At 40.8% G+C, this 23,036-nt stretch overlaps 1 protein-coding gene, 1 long non-coding RNA gene and 1 pseudogene across 3 annotated transcripts; 1 reads left to right on the forward strand and 2 right to left on the reverse strand.

Moving 5' to 3' along the window:
• Positions 1 to 1,408: 1,408 nt before the first annotated feature.
• On the reverse strand, positions 1,409 to 11,044 carry LOC148693485 (uncharacterized). Its single transcript, XR_015952572.1, has 2 exons — positions 10,962 to 11,044; positions 1,409 to 1,788 (listed from the first exon to the last, which is right to left on the reverse strand). It is a non-coding gene; the product is annotated as an uncharacterized LOC148693485 (long non-coding RNA).
• A 122-nt stretch (positions 11,045 to 11,166) lies between these two features.
• On the forward strand, positions 11,167 to 12,943 carry LOC148693486 (putative carboxylesterase 12 pseudogene; annotated as a pseudogene). Its single transcript, XR_015952571.1, has one exon. The product of XR_015952571.1 is annotated as a putative carboxylesterase 12 pseudogene (transcript).
• Positions 12,944 to 19,018: 6,075 nt separating this feature from the next.
• On the reverse strand, positions 19,019 to 20,873 carry LOC148693487 (uncharacterized). The gene is made up of 3 exons (XM_088678028.1): positions 20,066 to 20,873; positions 19,491 to 19,733; positions 19,019 to 19,074 (listed from the first exon to the last, which is right to left on the reverse strand). Exons 1-3 carry the CDS (start codon positions 20,859 to 20,861, stop codon positions 19,019 to 19,021), a joined length of 1,095 nt encoding a protein of 364 aa, XP_088534154.1. The 5' UTR covers positions 20,862 to 20,873.
• Positions 20,874 to 23,036: the final 2,163 nt, after the last annotated feature.

Consider the following 23,036-nt stretch of genomic DNA (forward strand, 5'->3'; position numbering starts at 1 on the left):
TATCTATGCCTAACATAGTGTAGGAGGTTTTAGCCGACGATGTTGGCAAGCAGCAATGAATGAAGAATTGAAGCCTTTGAAGAGGAATGCAAATCATAGACTTGCCAACTGGCAAGAGACCTGTGGGATGCAAATAGGTCTACACTGTGAAATACAAAGTTGATGGGACGGTCGATTGTTTCAAGGCAAGACTAGTAGCAAAATGGTACACTTAAAAAATATGGAATCGACTATACATATACATTTGCCTAGTGGCCAAGATCAACACCGCGTTTTATTGTCCTTAGCTGCAAATCTTACACTAGGATATAGTGCTCTAGATAAATACAAAAGAAAGTTGTGCAGGTTGAAGAAATCCTTGTATGGTTTGAAGCAGTCCCCTCGAGCATGGTTTGGAAGATTTACAAAATCCATCAGAGCATTTGGTTACAGACAAAGTAACTCCAATCATACTTTGTCTGCTTTTGAAAAAAAATGAAATTGGAAGCTTACTGCACTTATTGTGTATGTAGATGACATGGTGGTAATAGGGAATGATCCAGAAGAACATACGGCCTTGCTAAGATACTTGCCTACAGAATTTGAGATGAAGGACCTTGGATCCCTGAAATATTTTCTAGGGATTCGAGGTTTCGAGAAGCAGTTTTGGAATTGTCTTATCTCAAATGAAGCATATTATATTTGTTGCACGAAGCTGGCATGTCAGCTTGTCAGCCAGTAGCTACACCATCAAAGGAAGGATTGAAGCTTAGTGTTGATCCTAATCAAGCACCAGCTCACAAAAGGAGATACCGAAGGTTAGTAGGCCATTTAATGTACTTGGAGCACACGAGACCGGACCTTGTCTATGCCTTGAGCATAATGAGCCAATACATGCTTGATCCTAGAGAATAACATATGAATGTAGTTATGAGGATTTTGCAATATTTGAAGGGAAGTCTGGGCAAAGAAAATTTTGTTTAAAAAGAATAATCATCTTAAAGCTAAAGGTTATACTGATGTAGACTAGGCAGGTTCAGTGGACAATAAGCGCTCAACATTAGGTTACTTTACGTTCGTTGGGCGTAACTTGGTTACATGGAGGAGTAAGAAACAAAATGTGGTTGCTCATCCTAGTGTAGAAGCTGAAAACAAAGGTATGGCCTTAGGGCATTCTCTTCTGAACTTGTTTTTTATTTCCATCAACTGAAACAGTACTCTTGTTTCAGAATTTGGAGTGATAATTCTCATCGTTGATTATTGTACGTTACAATGATAATATAATAAATTTGCATCATTGAGGGAGTACTACTATATCCGTGGACCATGGGGCTCAACTGTGATTTGTATGGTGCAATTTTTTTCGAACACATATTAATGCAATACAATGTTAAATTAAATTTACAAACCAAATTATATGTCACTAATATGAAATAAGCATGTTAATCAACATTTAAATAATAATCTAATACACTCATTTGAGTTTCCAAACAGGCCAAACTCCTTATTCAAACAGCCCCTGGAGTCATATTTGAGAAGAAAAAAAAAGAATCACGATTTACATCCCATAGAGATTAGAGACGGCATCTATACCATGTCTAAAGAAAAATTGCAGTACTTACCCAACAAGCTCGATCTAAAGTGAGTGATTATTTCATTGGAAAGTGGTCCTCAATGCCACTCAAAGTATCGGTCCCCCTTGCTCATGTCCATCAGTTTTGTCAGAAATATTTTTGGCTTTCTCCTATATATGATTGATCACATGACAAATGCACCAACCTCCAAGATTCTCTTGTCCTAGTCAATCAACTGCAATAGCAACACACAAACGATCAGAGCGAACAAGACGTCCTCTTTATTTTATTTATAAAAAAAAAAAAATCTAGACAGTACAGGAGAATTTTATGTAAACATTAAAGCTCATTTGATACCAAATTCATTCTTAGCTCATTTGATACCAAATTCATTCTTAGTTTTTTGTTTTTTGTCCCAAAGGTAGATCGAGAGAAAGTATACAGTAAAAATGAATGTAGAAAAATGAGTAGAGGTTGGGACGAATGAGAGAGAAAATATAGAAGAATATATGAAAATGGAAACTTAAACGTGGAAACAACTTCAAAAAATTTTACAATTAATGGTATGTAGTTTTGTTAGTTTGTTTCCCATTTCATATACATTTCATCCACTACTATATTCTTCTTTCTTCATTTCTCTCACTTTCTTTCTCTTTATTTATGTCACAAAAAATGAAAGTTAAAAATTAAAAACAAAATAGTGTTGTAGGTCCATTTGATTGAATTATTATAGAGTAACAGAGAGGGGGAGGCCAGCGGCAATAAGAGAGAAAAGAGAGAGATTTAATTGTGAGGTGTGTGTTGTATCACCCCATGGTAGGATAGGTAGAATCCTTACCCCTTTAAAATTACAACTCTAATAGGTAATTAACTACTAATATGAATATAAGAGATATTCCTAGATCCACTAGGATTTACACAATCACATTCCTATTCTAAATATGACTGCAGCACTCCCCCTTGAGTGTGTAAATACTCAAACAAACGTCGAATCGGATCTTCAGCAGATAAGGTAGAATGCGAGTCTCAAATATAAGAAAGTATGCATTGGTAGTAAAACTAACAAAATCTTGCTATGGTAAAACCCAAGGTGGGAGAAAAACCCATAGACTAAGGAGAAAAGAGAGAAGTATGTATAATGTCTAAAACAAACGTCAAAGAGGACGAAAGTGGTGAACTCAACGGAGTATGATCATCCCTGGATAGGTGCCTCATTAGAACCTCATTAGGTAGCAAAAACTCAGTGGGAAAAATGCTCCTAATTGTAGGAAAAATAGTACATTAAGATCAAATGAGTATGCTTCCAAATACTCCTCCTGAGTTAGACATAACTTCCAAATAAAAGAACTACAAGCGATTCAATTCAGATAATTTACGCATACCGATTCCTTGGACGAGCTTCTGAAAAGTAGACTTGGGCAATGACTTGGTGAAGAGATTGGCCAGGTTGTCCTGGGAACATATTTGCTTGACTTCAATGTTCTGATGCTGTTGTTGTTGGTGAGAATAAAAAAATTTTGGCGCTATGTGCTTGGTGTTGTTTCCCTTGAAGTATCCTTTCTTTAATTGCTCGATACATGTTGCATTGTCTTCAAAGATCATCATAAGAAGGTCAACCATGGAAGTAAGACCACTAGTGCTTCGAATATATTCCATAACTGCTCTCAACCAAAAGCATTCACGCGATGCTTCATGCAGGGCGAGAATCTCAGCATGGTTTGAAGAAGTTGGAACTAGCGTGTTCTTGGTAGACCTCCAAGATATAGTGGTGTCTCAAAGGATAAAGACATAGCCCGTTTGAAAATGTGCCATATATGGGTTAGACAAATATCCAACATCTACGCAACCATCAAGGCAGGAATCAACCTGAGGACCCAAAGGGACGGCGGCTCCTCTCGAGGGTTTGTGGGTGTAGAACAAGCCCAAATTCGTCGTACCTTTGAGGTAGTGAAAATTGTCTTTAACACCATTCCAATGTCTGCGTATAGGCGTGTTGCTGTATCTAGCTAAAAGATTAACAGTGAAGGAGATGTCGAGTCTAGTACATTGAGCCAAGTACAATAAAGCCCCAATTGCACTTAAGTATGGAACTTCAGGCTCCAAAATCTCTTCCTTATCCTCCTAGGGATGGAAGAGATCTCGTTTAGCATCTAGAGTCCAAACAACCATAGAAGTACTCGAAGGCTTTGCTTTATCCTTATTAAAATGTTGCAAGACCTTTTGGGTGTAGTTCAATTGATATGCTAGGATTCCATCCGAACAATACTCGATCTCTAGGCCAGGGCAATATCAAGTTTTCCCAAGATCTTTCATCTCAAATTTTGATTTCAAGTGCGCGGTAATTTCCTCAACCTCTGCAAGAGTTCCGCGGTTCACGTCGTCGACATAAACTGCAACCATCGTAAATTCGGAATGTGACTTCTTTATGAACACGCATGGGCATAATTCATTGTTCACATAACCCTGACTTGTTAAATATTCAGTCAGACGGTTATACCACATCCACCCGGATTGTTTCAATCCATAGAGTGGTCTCCTCAATCTAATAGAGAGTGATTCGTGGTCTAGAACTATTTGAACCAATCAATGGAAGTCCTTTTGGAACGTTCATGTATATTTCCGTATCTAGATCCCCATAGAGATGCGCAGTTAGCACATCCATAATCTACATATTCAGTTTTTCGGAAACTACCAAACTGATAAGATAGCAGAACGTTATGATGTCCATTACGGGGGAATACGTCTTCTCATAATCAATCCCAGGGTATTGAAAGAAGCCTTGTGCTACGAGGCGTGCTTTGTATCGCACCATTTCATTCTTCTCATTACGCTTTCTCATGAAAACCCACATGTAGCTCGCGGGCTTTACATGTGGTAGAGTATAAGCTACATGCCTAAACATGATAGGAGCATATTTAGGCAACTTAGATGGCTTGTTCTCGTACATTTACGTTGTTATTTCTTAGTTCTTTATGTCTTTTAAGTTAGTTTCGTATGTTTTCAGGTTCTAAGGGCTAAAGGAGCAAAGAAGTGCATTTTGGGCCTTTTGGAGAACTATTGGGCTAAAGATGGATAGCTTATGCTTGAAGCCAAAATGTTGGATGAAATTGAAGGCCTTGTATGCACCTTAGGACATAAAACAAAGGCCCTAACCCATGCATAACCCACCAATTTCAGCCACATGCACACAAACACATTCTATGCCATGCAAACCAACCTATTTTAGGCCCATTCTATGTACTTAAACCCTAGCCCTTTAAACTTGCAGCCCTATTATGATTTATTCACTTCCATACTCTTCTTTAATCCACATGCATTCATCATAATTCACAACACAAAACAATCACACAAACCAACCCATTGCCGTGCCTTCCCTTGCCATTTTCAGCCATCACACTTCATCATTGTAGCCACCATTCACCCTAGTTGTCAATCACATACTTTCCCATTGTATAATTCATCCACATGCATCTTTAACCAACAAACAAATCAGCCACAACACACAAACACACCCATGCCGTGGCCACCCTTGCATTTCCAGCATTCCCATTTGCATTTTCAGCTTTCCACCAACCAATCTAGTTGTCATTCAACATGCATTCCCTTCTTTAATCATTCCTAGCTGCCATTCACATGTTCTCCCATCCATTCTCTCCCTATAAAACCATGCAATACATTCATACAATTCATTCCATTCACCACAACACAACACACAAGACAAACACCCTTGCCGTGCATATTCATTCCATTTTCTGCAGTTTTTCTCCTCAATTGCAGCCACTCCAACCACTCCCCATCCCTCCAAAACACTTCACACCATCACTTCCTTCACCATTCCACAAAACCTATCATTCTACATCATCCATAATCCCAAAACTCACCTTAGACCTTGTGCTACAACAACGAAGAAGAGAAGAGGACCTAAACGTTCATACAATTCAAGTTTGAGTTGTTGGAATGTTTAGGTGTTTCTTTGATTTCAATGTTTAAATTCAATTCTCTTTGTTTTGTATGTATGAGGAATGGAAGAGAAGAGTGCCTAAACGTTCATACAATTCAAGTTTGAGTTGTTGGAATGTTTAGGTGTTTCTTTGATTTCAAAGTTATGAGGAACTAAACCCCTTTTAGCTACGGGGTGATTCGAAACTATGTTTATGCTTGCAATATGAATTGATTACCTTTGGTTGGAATTTCATAAGTTGTGGATTCAATTTGTTTAACCGTTTGATTGATAACTTATTTATGTATGTTTATTGAGAGTGCACGCTTAATTTTCATGCATGAATATGACGCTAGAATATAAGTGAGTTTCACCAAATCGTTATGAACTTATATTCACAAGTAGTGGAGGTTGCTTATAAACAATCGCGTTAAATGAATTCTTGGCACTAGTTTCATGCTTTTCATAGAAACGAAGGCCTCGTCAACACTTATAGTTTTCATGATGCTTAATGATCTTTGATTGTATCTTTATTGTGTTGTTCACGTAAAGGACTTTTGGAGAATGTTGTGAATTGCGTTGCGCAAACCCATCCAATTCATTAACTTAAGGAGAACTTGACGGTTAATTTAAGCGGACCTAATTAACTCGGGGTGTTGAGTTTCATAATTTATCGAAAGACCAACTGAAAATCAATCTTGTATGCAAGTGTAACATGTGTGGAGAAGAACCTTCTAGCTATCATTCCATCCATATTTCCATCACATTCATATTTACATTCTGCCTTTAATTACAATCTGTTCATTTAGTTTAATTTCGTCAAATCAAAACCCCCTTTTACTCTCTTGTTCTTTAGTGCTTAGAATCTGTTTAGTTTATGTTTTAAAGTGTTTTGAATCAAGTCATAATCTTAAATTCGTCCAAAATTGGGTTTAAGGTCAGAAACTGCCCAGTTAGTGTTTTTAGGCAGTTTTGAGTCTTTTGAACTTGTTTTGAGTCTTTTGGTTTGTCTTAGTGTTTTAAAGTTTAGTTTTGCATTCTTTGAGTCTAGTATAGTGTTTTATATTGTGTTTTTACGTTTTTGAGTCAAATCCAAGTGATTAACAATCCCTCCTAATCCCCGGTCCAGAACGATCCCTACTTACATACTTACTACAATTGATAAAAAGAGGGTTTAATTTGTGTGCGTATAAATCTCACGATTCTCAAGACGTCGGGTTATCTCATCTAACACATCATCGTATTCTAGAATAACCTTATGCGTTAGAGCAGATGAGTAAGCAATGGTCGGATTCAAACTAGGGTCACTAGTTGATGCCGATTTCCTCTTCCGGGGTTATGAATCCTTTGAACTAAGGGGGTCTACCATGCTTCAGGGTCGAAGCAGATGATTGGCTAGCCGTCAATCTAAAAGGCCATGTGGAAGGTGCAGCCTCCCCACCTTCGAGGACGGTCCGGCCTTCTTAGGCGATGTTACGATGTACGCAGGGTACGTCTATCCTTGTATGTGCATTTGTAGTAGGTATATGTGATCTTGTCACCTTAGCTAGATCAGTAAAAGCATTCGACATGCTTTGAGCAATGCTCTGAAGATCTATAATTCGTCGCACCTCAGTTTCAAACTGGGCAGTTTAAGGATCTAAATGAGACATAGTAGGAGCATACCACGATAATTCGCGGTGTTCTCCAAGAACGTTAACATGCTTATCTCCCCCTAACGACGAGAAGACTGTCTTATCAAAGTGGCAATCCGCAAAACATGCAGTAAAGAGATCTTCTGTCAAGGGCTCTAAATAGCGAATGATTGATGGTGAATCATAACCAACATAGATTCCCATTTTTCTCTAAGGACCAATTTTGGTACCTAGTGGCAGCGTTATTGGCACATAGACTACGCACCTAAACACACGTAAATGCAAGACATCAAGCTCATATCCAGTAATCAACTGTAACGGTGAATGAGGTTGGGTAGCAGTGGGGCCTCAGGTGAACCAGCATAGCTGCATGCAATATTGCATAGCCCTAAGCAAATACTGGCAGTTTGGTTCACATAACCAAAGTCCGAGCTATCAATTGAAAGCGATTTATGACAGCTTCTGCCAGGCCATTTTAGGTGTGAACATGGGGTACGTGATGTTTGACTTCAATCCCTATTGACATGCAATAATAGTCAAAAGTCTGTGACGTAAACTCTCCAGCATTATCTAGTCAAATTGACTTGATTGGATAATTAGGGTGGTGAGCCTTGAGCTTAATAATTTGTGCTAGGAGTTTCACAAATGCAGCGTTGCGTGTGGACAACAAGCAAACATGTGACCATCGTGTCGATACATCAACCAATACCATAAAATATCTAAATGGTTTGTATTTTAGTTCGATAGGTCCACAAATATCCCCTTGAGTCCTCTGAAGAAACTTAGGAGGGTTGTGAAAAATCTTTCTAATCAAGGATTGAGTATTCAACTTCCCTAAAGAACAAGCTTTGCATGGCGGGAATCCAACGTAGGGAGTTAAATGATGCCCATGTGATGATTTGAGGATATGGTGCATCATGTCACGTCCAGGATTTCCCATACAGTCCTGCCAAAGCAGCAAAGTTCTCTGGAACTTAAGCACAGGGTTGGCCACATGGTGTGCTTCTATGCCGCAAATGGTTGTGATGTACAACCCACTCGAAAGATGTTCCAACTTCTCGTGAATATGCTTCTGGCCATACTCATAAGAAGTGATACAAAGAAATTCATAACCATTCTTTTCAGTAGTTTCAATATGATATTGATTATCTCGAATATCTCTAAAACTTAGCAGCGTTCTTCCAGAATGTGAAGAATAGAGAGCCTCTTTAATGGTTAAGACTGTACCATTAGACAACATGATACGGGCCTTTCCGTATCCGTCAATCATGTTGGATGAGCCTGAGAGAGTCATTAGAGGTTCTTTCTGAGGTACGAAGTTAGTAAAAGTGTCACTCATGCAATATGGTGTGCGTGGTAGCACTATTAACCAGACAACTAACTTCCCCACTAGACATACCTAGAAATAAATTGATTGAATTGGTCACATGCATAAATATAATTCCATTCATTCAATTAATCAATTCGAGAAATAATATCCATAAAATAACAATCCATAATTCAAAACAAACCAAAACCAAACAAATTATTCCAAATACTTAGAAAACTTGTCCAAAATTAAACCATTAACCTAAAAAAAATTAGGGGGGAGGGGGACGGCCACTCCTAGTGGGTTCGGCCGCTCAGGGTAAAACACCCTAAAATATGTCTAGAAGAATAAAAATTATTCGTCCGTAAGAGTTGATGCCTCTTATAAATCTGATATCTCCATGGATGTAGTAGCATCTTCGGGATGTTCCACACGTGCAAAGTTAGACCCATGACGGGAATGATACTTAGCAATGGTCTCAGGGGTAGCTCTGCATACGCGTGACCAATGATCATTTGATCCACAACGGTAGCACATGCCCATTTTAGTGGAAGCCGATTGAACGGTAGTTTTTCCCTTGTTCTTAAAGTTTAGGGCTTTCGGGGTAAGGGGTTGGCGCTTCTGTGTCAAATTTCCTCCCTTGGGTGGGCCTTGGCTCTGTTGACCTTGGGCCTATGGTGGGGCCCATTACCACAGCCACGACGATTCTTTCGTCATTTGTGGTTGCTATAATTGGTCGCATGCGCTTCAGGCGTAACGTTAGAGCCAGTGGGTCGAGCTTGATGATTCTTCGTCAAAAGTTGGTTATGCTTTTTAGCGATAAGTAAAATAGAGATCAAATCCAAAAATTTGGTGAACTTTGTGCCCTATATTGTTGCTGCAGGACAATATTGGTGGCATTAAAGGTAGAATAGGTCTTCTCCAGGAGATCATGTTCGGTTAAGTCCTATTTACAAAACTTAAGCAGTGATCGAATTCTACAAACTTCAGAGTTGTATTCATTCATAGAATTAAAGTCTTGGAGGCATAAATGTTGCCAGTCGTGTCTTGCTTCAGGCAAGTAAATGTCTTTCTGGTGATCAAAATGATTAGCCAGAGCAAGCTAGAGGGTGTGTGGGTCCTCCTCAGTGAGGTACTTGGTCTGCAGTGCATCATGGATGTGTTTTCAAATAAAGATCATGGCAGTAACTTTCTGAGCTTCATCGACGGGTTTGTCATCGGCAAGTGCCTCGATGGTGGCTCTAATACCCTTTACAGTAAGATGGAGCTTCGTATCTTGAACCCACTTCTGGCAGTTTCTTCCAAATACTTCCAGAGTGGTGAAATCGAGCTTGTTTAAGTTCGACATGCCCCTAAGATGGAGGGTACAACAAAATGTAGTTAGTCATATGATAATCTATAGACATCCATTGTAGAACATCCAGGTTCTATAGACATGTATTGGTTTAATTTAAACATGAAAGCTACAAGTTTCATGTGGTAAGTTTTGAGTGAAAACTTCAGGTTTCAAAGGACTAAATATGAAACTACAGGTTCAATTTAGTTTTATGAACGATTAGTTCATAAAGGAAAGGTTTCTGCAAGAATACATAATGTAATATGTTGATTGAAGTGTAGTGGATTTGAGTTGCTTTAGGAACTCAAGTGAGAGCTTCGGGACTATGAAAGGATGTCAATGGTTCAAAGTATACAAATAAATTATTTGATCGTTAATGCCCAAACGTGATATTCAGGTCAATAATTTTGGATTAATTATCAGATTAATGGACTACATATCACTTTTAATTAATTCAATGGATTAGTGTCGATCGTGGAAGCAAAATAATGACAAACGGGTCACGGAAGGGCTGCATGCCTCAGAACGTGTGGTTGGGGAGCCCAGCAAACATGGCTACTGACATTTGGGTTGAATGGGTGGACATGGGGCAGGCCCAGCAAAAGTTGGCCGTGGGTTGGGTCTGGGAAAGCCAAGCTCAGCAGCAAAGGTTGCAGGCAAGTGGGTCGAAAGCTGGGGCAAAGCCCAGTTGGCTACGGGCTGTTGCAGGCAATCCAATCATGGGGCAAAAGGAAGCCTAGCAACACTAGGCTGTTGAATTGGGCTAAAGACTCACAAAACAACGGGCCAAGAAGGCCTGATGTGTTTGGGTATGCGTAGCAAAGCGCAGAGGCTGCTGCCATGTGGTCCAAGGGTGTCAAAACGACACCATGTCATGATATGCTCCATGTGAATGGGATTCAGGCCAGCGGTGGTCCGGCGGTGCCACGATGGTGGTATGGCGGCTATGCTGCACAATTCCCCATACATTTTTTTTCGCCTTCTTTAGGGTTTAAGAAACCTAAATTGCTTCTAATTTATTTATATGCTTTGACTCACAAATTCCACATAGGAAAATAATTGCGTAATGCAAGAAACGTATATATATATATATCGGAAGGAAAATATAAATATAAGGGGTTCATGTGTCATGGAGAATGTTTTCATGCTTCATGGACGTTTCAATTGTCTTACTTTATTTTAAGCGTACCTGATTAGCAGAAAACAAATAAAAGCCTTTGAATTTTTGTAGAAGAGAGCCTTCTTCTATGATCCTTCAGTTCCTTAGCTTCTGGTAAGAGCGTACTGATAATGTTTTGTAGGCTTATTTGACTAAACTATTCTAAGGAAATAGAGAGGGGGAGGCTGGCGACGATAAGAGAGAAAAGAGAGAGATTTAATTGTGAGGTGTGTGTTGTATCATTTCATTATGCCTTTATTTATAGTAGTATGATAGGTAGAATCCTTACCCTTTTAGGATTACAACCCTAATAGAGAATTAACTATTAATATTAGGATTACAACTCTAATAGGTAAATAGGAATATAAGAAATATTCATAGATCCACTAGGATTTACACAATCACATTCCTATTCTAAATATGACTGCAACAAATAGTATTAATGGTTATTTAGCAGAGACCCTTTTTTCCATTGTTTTTATTAGGCAGTCTTAAATTAACAGATAGTTTTGAGTTTGGGAGACGCCTATATATCAGGGCAGTGAATGTATCAAGTGGATGTCCCAAGCTACACAACTCACATTTTTATTGGCTAGCATCTAGATGCTGGAGAGATAATATTCTGACCTTTTGTATTTGCTGGTTGGCTGGTGAGGAGAGACCGATGGCAACATGTTATGGCCTATCCATGTGTTTATGGCCAAAACCAAAAACCCCATCTTCATTCACAAATCTATCTTTCCCTCTCTTCCCTCTCCCTTCTTTCCCGCACAGAAAACCCGACACCATCAGCTTGTCATCGTCTTCATCTGCCTCCATGGATTCAGCCTTGAGCAACGAAGTGGCTCGAGACTTCTCTCCCTTCCTCAAAATATACAAAGATGGTAGAGTGGAGAGACTTTCAGGCACTGATGTTGTTCCCACATCACTCGATCCACAAACAGGCGTCGAATGTAAGGATGCCGTGATTTCTGCCGAAACTGGCGTGTCAGCCAGACTCTACATCCCCAAAACCAAAATTACCACAAACTCAACAAAGCTTCCTCTCCTTATTTACTATCACGGGGGTGGGTTTTGCATGGGGTCACCGTTTTGTGCCTACTACCACAACTATCTCACAACCCTAGTTGCCGAGGCAAATGTTGTTGCTGTCTCTGTTGATTACAGGAAGGCCCCAGAGAACCCTCTGCCTTTAGGGTATGATGATTCATGGGCTGCTCTCGGTTGGGTTGAATCCCATATTGAAGGGCAAGGGCCTGAAGAGTGGCTAAATTCCTATGCCGATTTCGAAAGTGTGTTTTTTGCTGGTGACAGTGCTGGGGCTAACATAGCTCATCACATGGCTGTGAGGTTAGGGCATGAGGGTTTGGTTGGTGTCAATCTCAAAGGTATTATTTTGGTGCATCCTTATTTTTGGGGTTCAGAACCAATTGAGGGTGAGACTGATGTGGTTGAGAATAGGGCAAGGGTTGAGGCTATATGGCGGTTCGCTTATCCGACTACTAGCGGAGCGGATGACCTGCTTATAAACCCCGGAAAGGATCCGAAGCTGTCGAAATTAGGGGCAGAGAGAGTGCTGGTTTGTGTTGCTGAGCAAGATGCGTTGAGGCAAAGGGGTTGGTATTATAGTGATTTATTGAGGAAAAGTGAGTGGGGAGGAAGTGTGGAGGTTGTGGAGTCTAAGGAGGAGGACCATGTATTCCATTTGAACAATCCAGTTGGAGACAATGCTGTGGCTTTGCTCAAGAAAATTGCCTCCTTCCTTAATCAGGATATATAAATGCCTGAAATTGGGTGCTCTATTTCTAAATTAATAGTAGTTTTGTTAAGTCTTTAGTTCTGTAATAAGCAATAAAAACCTGCAACTTGAATTTGCTCTTCTCAGCAATTCGATCACTCGTTTTTAGAGTGATCACACTCACTTCATTGCTGTACTTTGATCCCTTTCTTGAGTATTGTATGCTTTATTGGAATTTACTATTCTAATTACGGAGAAAGGAATTTAAGCTTAAGTACGAGCACAAAACTTTAAGTCAGGCCTACATCTTTTATTAGGTTACTTTATTAGTACTATGAATATTATTGATTTGAGTACAACTATATCTAATGGTTTGAGTATGACTTGTGTGGTGCACTTTTTTCCTAGATAAAAATTGACTTTTCAAAATACCCATTGACCATATTTTTTAATTCAAACTGCATTGAAGAGGAGGAATCAAATGTAGGACATTGGATGTAAAAATAAAGGGTAAATAATATTTTAACATCTCAATTTTTTGGTCATATAACAAAATCATACTTTTTTTTTAAACATTAAAATTTCATACGTCAATTTATAAATTCGTTACAATACTAAAACTTTGTTAAGAAATTCGTTAATTTTTTAGTAACCACTGATGTAGCAGGCGTTAAGCCCACCAAATTTGCCATGTAGAATAACAGATTAAATTAATTAATAGAAAATAAAAAAATAAAGCCTCTCTTCCCCTTCTCTTTTTCCCTCTTTTTTGAATCCAGCACCGACTGGGCATGTCGCCCCACTGCCCCACCACAATTTCTTCAGGTTCTTGGCCTTCACCAGTTTTCTTAGGAAAACCACCAATAAAATTAAAAAGGGGTAGGCAAGCAGGAGGTGGGTGATAGAATTTTTAATACCTGCTCAAATATGATTAAAATTACTTAAAATACTTGCAAAAGTACAATAAAATTGTAGTATAATTGCTCATGCAAGATCGTTGTCCTGAAGAATTGTTTGACTAACTTGTAATTAAACTAACCCTTTAATTAATTATTAAAACAGATTTTTAATCAAAGATTTGAAATTTTTAAAAGATTAAATTAACAATAAAAGAAATCAGAAAATTTGGAAATAATTGCAGCAAAGGATGACACACCCCGATCGAGATCAGGGCATGCTGGCCGTCACGTGGGAGTGACGTAACCATGTGCACAGTGCGGAAGCTAAAAGAATAGTAATGTAAACAGTACGAATAAATAAAAAACACTGGTTTTACATCAAGTGATAATAAGTGCAACGTAAGTGCGACCCCTAGTTTAGAGCATAAAGCCTAAAGCAGTCCAAATGAAAATGACGCAACCAAAGTACACCCGAAGGTGGCCCTACGCTGGTGATCGTCTGTCAGAAGTACCGGTAAAGCCCTCTGGGAAACCACCGAACCTGCTAAGCAACTAGAACCTGGAGGGGTGCAAAACAAAAGTGTGAGTGGGCAAAAACAAAGCTTTTCGAAAACCATTTAATAAATACATTCTAACCCCTCGCCGTAAAACCTGTATACTTCCCAGAAAATAGATAAACGTATATATATACTAATCATGCTCGAGAATATGCCATGCCAAAACCTCAAAATGAAATGCAAGTGCTCAGGTATAAACCATATCAATAACATAAAATCTGGCAGCCGGAGTCACCTAACGTGACCTGTATGGCTGGATCTAGAGCTCAAATCTCAATCTCACTAACTGGACCTGCACACGAGTCGGAACCACCTAACATGGTCTGTACGACAGCCCTGGGTGTAACACATACAAACGCTCTAGTGCTACGATCACGTGAAGGCTGGGCGAGTAATCGCAGGTCACCTACGAGTCGGAACCACCTAAAGTGGTCTGTATGACAAGACTGTGCACCTAACTTGGATCCAAGCTGAGCGTGTGGTGCGGGAGGTGAACATCACGTGAAGGACTGTGCCCTACTCTGGGCGGGAGCACTAACACTGGGGGTGCAGGTTATCAGCTCTCAATGTATCTCGAATCACTACTTGACGTAAATATAAATCACTACTCACCTGGCACTTACCTGTGCGTCCACAGCACCAATACATTCACACATATATATATAAATGCAACTAATTATGCATAACAGCTGGCAATATAAAAATGGCATATAACTAAATAACATTTAAATCAATTTCTGGGAAAATATAAGTATATAGGTATATACGGAAAACCAAAAGCCCACTCACTGGTATGTGGAAGGGTCGTAGCCCCCCTGCCTCGAGTGACCACACTCGTCCTTGGGATAGGTATTACCTATATGCGAAACAACTACAAAAACGTTAATTTTAAAACACATAACCAATCTTTAGAAATAACTTCTCATACAATGCTCAAATTGGGTGTATGAATACACCAACGTGATTTACTCAACCACAGGAACATCCCCATATTTTTAAAATAATTTTTCACCGCCGCACGCGCCCCGACACGCCGGACAAGGCACGGCCACATGCGCCGGCCATGCGCAGGCGCGTGCCTGGCACGCTAACGGCGTCAACTGACGCGGTTGGGAATATTCCGTCAAATTTAACAGATTCTGTCAACGTCGTCAGGAATATTCCATCAAACTTGACGGAATATTCCGTCGTCTTCTCTGGTGAGCCTCCGGCGCCGTCGCCGGCGGCGGAAAATCGGGAATTTTTCAAACTTTGTTATCTTCTTCGTTTTTCATCCAAATTTCACAAAATTGGTACCAAAATGAAGCTTAGAACTAGAGGAACACAATCATACCACTTTCAAGTGCTAAAATCCACAAAATCTCACCTGAAAAATCAACCCAACTCCGGCCAACTTCGAAACTAGTGATCCCGACGTCCAAAACCATCAAACGAACCACCCCGAGCCTCCTAGGGACCTCACCAAGCTACCTACAAGCTTGAAATTCCCTAAAACATGAGAAATCACGTGTGCATGAACAGTACCCAAAATCGGGGATCGTGAGTTCGACGTGAAAACGAAGGTATTCTTAACTGAAATGGGTATGGTTGGACTCCTACAAGCCTCACAAGTCTGAATATATGCTTGGATTATTCGATCTGTGAAGGTTTGATGGGTGTGTAGGTGTGTCCGTACGTTTCAAAGGAAATGGGAAGGGAATGGGGACTCGGGACAGATGCAGGGAAAGGGGGAAAACAGTGAGGGAAATCGGTGGTCCACCATTAGCCAACAACTAACCAAAAATAACCACAAAACGTAAAGAAATCGAACTAGGGGCAATCTTGTCTTTTCACACGTACGTTGTAATATTTTTGGGACGGGCTGTCACAACCTACCCATCTTAATAGAATTTTGTCCCGAAATTCAAAACAACCAAACAATATCCCCTAGTGATCAAAGAACAACCGAGGATACAAATCCCTCATTCGATCTTCTGTTTCCCACATAGCTTCCTCCACAGAATGGTTCCTCCACAAAACTTTCACCAAAATCGCCGTCTTGTTCCTCAGAACCTTTTCCTTCCAATCAATTATCGTCACTGGTTCCTCATCATAAGTCAAATCTGGATTAATTTCCAAGGGTTGAGGAGGTATCATGTGAGACGGATCAGCAACATAATGTTGAAGCATAGACACGTGAAAAACGTTATGTACTCTAGCCAACTCCGGAGGCAACTCCAACCTGTAAGCTACCTCGCCAACTCACTCTGTGACCATGTATGGTCCGATGTACTTGGGACTCAACTTACCCTTCTTTCCAAACCGCACAACTCCTCTCCACGGTGAAAGCTTCAGAAATACCCAATCGCCAACCTCATACACTCTGTCAGTAGCATGCCGATCTGCTAAACTCTTCTGCCTGTCCTGGGCTGCCTTCAGGTTAGACTTAATTACCTGAACATTTTGAGTAGTCTCCTCAACAATCTCTGGACCCACTAAAACTCTTTCTCCAACCTCTAACCAACACAACGGTGTGCGACAAGATCTACCATACAATGCCTCAAATGGCGCCATGCCGATACTCGAATGAAAGCTGTTGTTGTAGGCAAATTCCATTAAATCCAACCGCTTGTGCCAAGCATCACTAAACTGTAGCACCGAAGCTCGCAACATATCTTCCAAAGTCTGAATGGTTCTCTCTGACTGTCCGTCCGTCTGAGGATGATACGCAGTACTATAAAGTAGTCTCGTACCCAACGCTTCCTGAAAAGCCACCCAAAACTTAGATGTAAATCGTGGATCACGATCCGAGACAATACTCACAGGGACACCATGGTATTTCACAATCTTTGAGATAAACAACTCCGCTAAACGGCCCAAAGAATACTTCTCCCTCACAGGGATAAAATGTGCCGACTTAGTAAGTCGATCAACGATCACCCAAATGCCATCGAAGCCATTATGTGTACGCGGAAGCTTGTACGCAAAATCCATAGTAATATTTTCCCATTTCCACTCTGGAATGGGAAGCGGCTGCAACAATCCAAACGGCTTCTTCCTTTCTGCCTTAACTTGCTGACAAACAGCACACCTGCTCACATACTCCGCTATCTCCCTCTTCATACTTGGCCAATAATAAAATGGTCGAATGGTATGATACATTTTAGTAGCTCCTGGATGCATGGCGTAAGTCGAGATATGTGCTTCATCGAGAATTTCTTTCTTTAAATCCAAATTATTAGGCACGAACATCCTACCCTCTTGCATCAACATGCCATCCGAATTACGAACTCTGAGGTCTCTCCTCCTACCCCGATCTCGAGCTTGGATTAATTTCTGGGTTTCCCTATCCGCTACCTGAGCTTCAAGTACCCGATCAACTAAAATTGGTCTAAATTGAAAATTATCAAGTAACGCTACTTCTCGATCTTCTGCTTCTAACCTCACTCCCGTAGCACGCAAGTCCGCCAAAAGAGGAATATGACTCGCATACAACGCATTAATACGGCCCTGAGACTTCCTGCTAAATGCATCAGCCACTACATTTGCACGACCAGGGTGATAATCAATCGTGCAGTCGTAATCGCTGAGCAACTCCGTCCACCTCCGTTGACGAAGATTAAGTTCCTTCTGAGTAAAAAGATACTGAAGACTCTTGTGATCTGTAAAGATCCTACATTTCTCTCCATAGAGGTAGTGCCTCCACAACTTCAACGTAAAAATAATAGCGGCCAACTCTAAATCATGTGTAGGGTAATTCAACTCATGAGGTTTCAACTGTCGTGAAGCATAAGCAATCACCCTACCATGCTGCATTAATACACGTCCCAGACCATTCAAGGAAGCATCACTATAAACCTCGAAATCACCACTATCGTCCGGGAGTGCCAATACAGGTGCATGAGTGAGACAATACTTCAATTGCTGAAAACTCTGCTCACACTTATCATCCCACTCAAATTTAACGTCTTTCCTCGTTAATCTCGTCAGTGGTAAAGCAATCACAGAAAAATCCTTAACAAACCGTCGATAATACCCTGCTAAGCCAAGGAAACTCTTCACTTCTGTGACGGTTCGCGGTTGCTCCCAACTCTCCACAACTGCGACCTTCTGCGGATCCACCAAAATACCCTGAGCTGAAATGATGTGCCCCAAAAACGCTACTTGGTCTAACCAAAACTGGCACTTGCTAAACTTAGCATACAATTGGTGTTCCCTCAACCTCTTCAACACCAAAGTAAAATGTCGAACATGCTCCGCTTTTGACTTAGAATACACCAGAATATCGTCGATGAAAACAATGACAAACCTATCCAAATATGGCTGGAACACCCGGTTCATTAAATCCATAAAAGCAGCTGGTGCATTCGTCAACCCAAATGGCATAACCAGAAACTCGTAATGACCATAACGAGTCCTGAACACCGTCTTAGGAACGTCATCCCTATTAATCTTCAGCTGATAATATCCAGACCTCAAGTCAATCTTGGAGAATACACAAGCACCTTGAAGTTGATCAAATAAATACGTGGCAACGGATAACAGTTTTTAATCGTCACCCGATTCAATTGCCTGTAATCAATACATAGCCTCAAAGTTCCGTCTTTGTTCCTCACAAACAATACTGGAGTGCCCCAAGGTGAAGTACTAGGCTGAATGAAACCTTTATCCACTAATTCCTGCAACTGAACTTTCAATTCCCTTAACTCAGCAGGAGCCATACAATAAGGAGTCAAGGAAATAGGATTAGTACCTGGAAGCAACTCGATAGTGAACTCCACGTCTCGATCTGGTGGTAAACCAGGTAAATCCTCGGGGAAAACATCGGGAAAGTGTCTGACTACCCTCACATCTTCAACTCTACTAGGAGCAGCCTCATCCAACACCACATGAGCTAAGTATCCCTGGCAACCTTTAGACAATAACCTTTTCGCTCGTAAAGCCGAAGTAACACCATGTCTCACCCCACTCTGCTCGCCCACAAAAGTAACCATAGGTAGTCCAGGACGATGAAACGTAACTATTTTCCTGTAACAATCAATATTGGCACAATTGAAATGCAACCAATCTGTGCCCAGAATCACATCAAAGTCAACAATATCTAACGGGATAAGATCAGCTGGCATAACAACATCCTCCACTACCACTGGACATCCTGGGTACACACGATCAACAATACATCTCTCCCCTCTAAGCATAGTAAACTCTAAGTCATACCCTAGAGGTGTGGGGCGAGGTTGAGTCACTTGAGCAAATGTATGAGAAATCACAGAATGTGTAGCACCACAATCAATTAATATTCTAGCAAAATAACCAAGGATATTTAACGTACCCATAATCAAATCCGAATTGTTCTGAGCATCCTGCAGCGAAATATTATGAATACGCCCCTGGGTTTGCTGTCGTCCACCGCGACCTCTGCTCGTCTGACCACCATGACTCTGAGTACCACGCCCCTGACTGGGTTGACCAGACTGCCTCGAAGACCCCGCGCTACTCGTAGCAATCTCCCCTGGCTGAAATGTCCTCCCTGAAACCACTGAGAACCGCCTGCTGAAGCTAGAGGATACGGCATATAGCCTCCAGGATACGGAGGATAACCACACTGAGAATATGGGTCCTGGGGATACTGATATTGTCCCGGGGCATAGGGAACAACATCACCCTAATAGTGGTAGGCACCACCTCGACCTGATTGTCCGTAACTACCCGGACCCTGAATCTGCTGAATCGGCGCAGGTGGCGGCAAGAAAGTCTGCTGCGGCTTCTGCTGCTGACCCTGGGGACAATTTGCAGCCCGATGTCCCATCTGCCCACACGTAAAACAACCACTGCTGCCACGCCTACACTCACCGAAATGCCGATTATTACACCTGCGGCAGACTGGTGCTCTACCTCTACCACCGTCACCCTGTCTCTGGCCTCGAGCACCACCAGCAAACCTACCTCCACGTCCCTGACCAGTGGCGCTGAAACCACCGCTAGAAGAGCTAGAGCTAGTACCACCTTTCTTGAAGTTCTGTGTCATACGAGGTCCGAGCGACGCTTGACCTTTACCCTTATCATCTTTCTTCTGATTACCATCCTTCTCCTCCTCCTCACTCTCGCTCGGCATGTTCTCTGAATCCTCAATCCTCAACAATATCTCATAGAAATCCTGGTAGGTATCACAGTGGGTAGTGGTCGCCATCGAAATCCACTTTTTCCTTGTGCCTAAGCGGAAACGACGAAGCATCTCCCCCGGATTACCAGCCACATCTGGATGATAGCGAGATAAATCAGTGAACATGCGATAGTACTCATTAGCTATCAACTTCCCCTGTCTCAACTCAGTGAATTCCTGTTTCTTCCGATCAATATACTCAGGAGGCACAAACCTTCTCCTGAACAACTCTTGGAAAACATCCCAATCAATCCTCTCAGCTGGAGTCAAACGACGAGATTCCTGCTCCCACCAGGCTGCACACTCCTTACCCAAAAACCACGATGTAGTCTCAACCCACCTCTCAACAGGAAGGTTCCCTTGATTGTGCAACACACGAAAAGTCTTCTCAATGTGCTCTAACCATCGCTCTGCACCCTCATGACCCTCGCTACTTTCGAACTTATCCAATTTCAAATTGTACATAGTCTCCAAAGGAGTCCTCTTGGGAGGGCGGATCGCCGACTGAATAGCTGTAGTAATAGCTTCCCCCAGCTGAGTAATATCGGGGAAACTAGGCTCATCAGAGCGACGTGGTTCCCGACGAGGCGGCATAATTCTGACAAAAGACACCAAAACCATTAGAATACTCACAAAAGCACAGGACTGCCAAACCTAGGCTCTGATACCAAACTGACACACCCCGATCGAGATCAGGGCATGCTGGCCATCACGTGGGAGTGACGTAACCATGTGCACAGTGCGGAAGCTAAAAGAATAGTAATGTAAACAGTACGAATAAATAAAAAACACTGGTTTTACATCAAGTGATAATAAGTGCAACGTCAGTGCGACCCCTAGTTCAGAGCATAGCAGTCCAAATGAAAATGACGCAACCAAAGTACATGATAAGAGCATATTCATGCGACTTACTTAGCTTGTTTTCGTGCATCTATGTTGTTAATTCATAGTTGTTTTAGTAGTTTAAGCCATTTTCGTGTGTTTTTAGGTTCATATGGCTAAGGAAGCAAAAAGATGCATTTTGGAGCATTTTGGAGCAAAATTGGGCTTGGATTGGATTGCATTTGCTTGGAGCCAAAGTGTTGGACGAATTTGAAGGCCTTGTATGCACTTTGGACATAAAACAAAGGGCCTAGCCCAATCAAACAATCCTTTGAGCCATGCAAAACCTCTAGCCCAATCAACAACCCTTAGCCACATGCATTCACATGCATCACAACCCCAAAACCATCAAGAAACACCATTCACACACATGCACTTACTCTTTCATCATTGCACCACCATTCACACACACATGCACTTAATCCTTCATCATTACACCACCTTCTCCATCTTTATTCCACATGCATTCATCATAATTCACCCTAGCTACCACCATTCACACACACATGCACTTACTCTTTCATCATTGCACCACCAATTCAACACATGCATTTCCACCTTCCTACTTCATCATTTCATCCACATGCACTCTCAATCATAACAACCACATTCACTCTTAAACAATCACCCACATATTCTCCCATTCCCCCTATAAAAACCCATGCATTCATACACAAAAATCACATCTCATTTTCATTCACATCTCACACACAACACTTCCATTCCATTGTACATACCACAACACATCCAATCTTCCCTTTGCCGTGAGTCTCCCCTATAATCCAAACACCATCCTTCCATTTCCACCACTCCTCATCCATTCCCATCCCTCCAAAACACTTCACACCATCACACAACCTATCCTTAAACCTTGTGCTACAACAACGAGGAAGAGAAGAGTGCCTAAACGTTCATACAATTCAAGTTTGAGTTGTTGGAATGTTTAGGTGTTTCTTTGATTTCAATGTTTAATTTCAATTCTCTTTGTTTTGTACGTATGAGGAATGAAAGAGAAGAGTGCCTAAACGTTCATACAATTCAAGTTTGAGTTGTTGGAATGTTTAGGTGTTTCTTTGATTTCAAAGTTATGAGGAACTAAACCCCCCTTAGCTAGGGGGTGATTCGAAATATATGTTTATGCTTGCAATATGATTTGATTACTTTTAATTACGTTTCATAAGTTGTGAATTCAATTTGTTTAACTATTTGATTGATATCCTATTTATGTATGTTTATTAAGAATGAACGCTTAATTTTCATGCATGAATATGACGCTAGAATATAAGTGAGTTTCACGTAATAGTTATGAACTTATATTCACAAGTAGTGGAGGTTGCTTATAAACAATCGCGTTAAACAAATTCTTGGCATAAGTTTCATGCAATCATAGTAACGAATGCCTCGTCAACACTTATAGTTTTCATGTTGCTTAATGATTCTTGCTTGTATCTCTATTATGCAATTCATGTAGGGAACTTGTGAGGAATGCTTTGGATTGTCGTATGCAATCATCCAATTCATTAACTTAAGGAAAACTTGACGGTTAATTTAAGCGGACCTAATTAACCCGGGGCGTTGAAAATTCATGGTTTATTGAAAAGCAATTAGAAATCGTTTTGTATGCAAGTATAACATGTATAGAGATGAACCCCTTAGCTAGCTTCCCATCCATTCATTCCATTCATTAAATCCATATTCGTTTTACAATCTGCTTAGTTATTAACTTGTTTTGTTATTTCAATTCTCGTCAAATCAAAACCCCCCCTTTTACTTTATTGTTCAATTTAGTGCTTAGAATCTGTTTAGTTTATGTTTCAAAGTATTTTGAGTCTTTTTGGTTTGTCTTAAAGTTTAATTTTGCATTCTTTGAGTCTAGTATAGTGTTTT

The sequence above is a fragment of the Pyrus communis genome, chromosome 10 (assembly GCF_041283825.1).
Source record: "Pyrus communis isolate YQ-2024b chromosome 10, ASM4128382v1, whole genome shotgun sequence".
Classification (NCBI taxonomy): Eukaryota; Viridiplantae; Streptophyta; class Magnoliopsida; order Rosales; family Rosaceae; genus Pyrus; species Pyrus communis.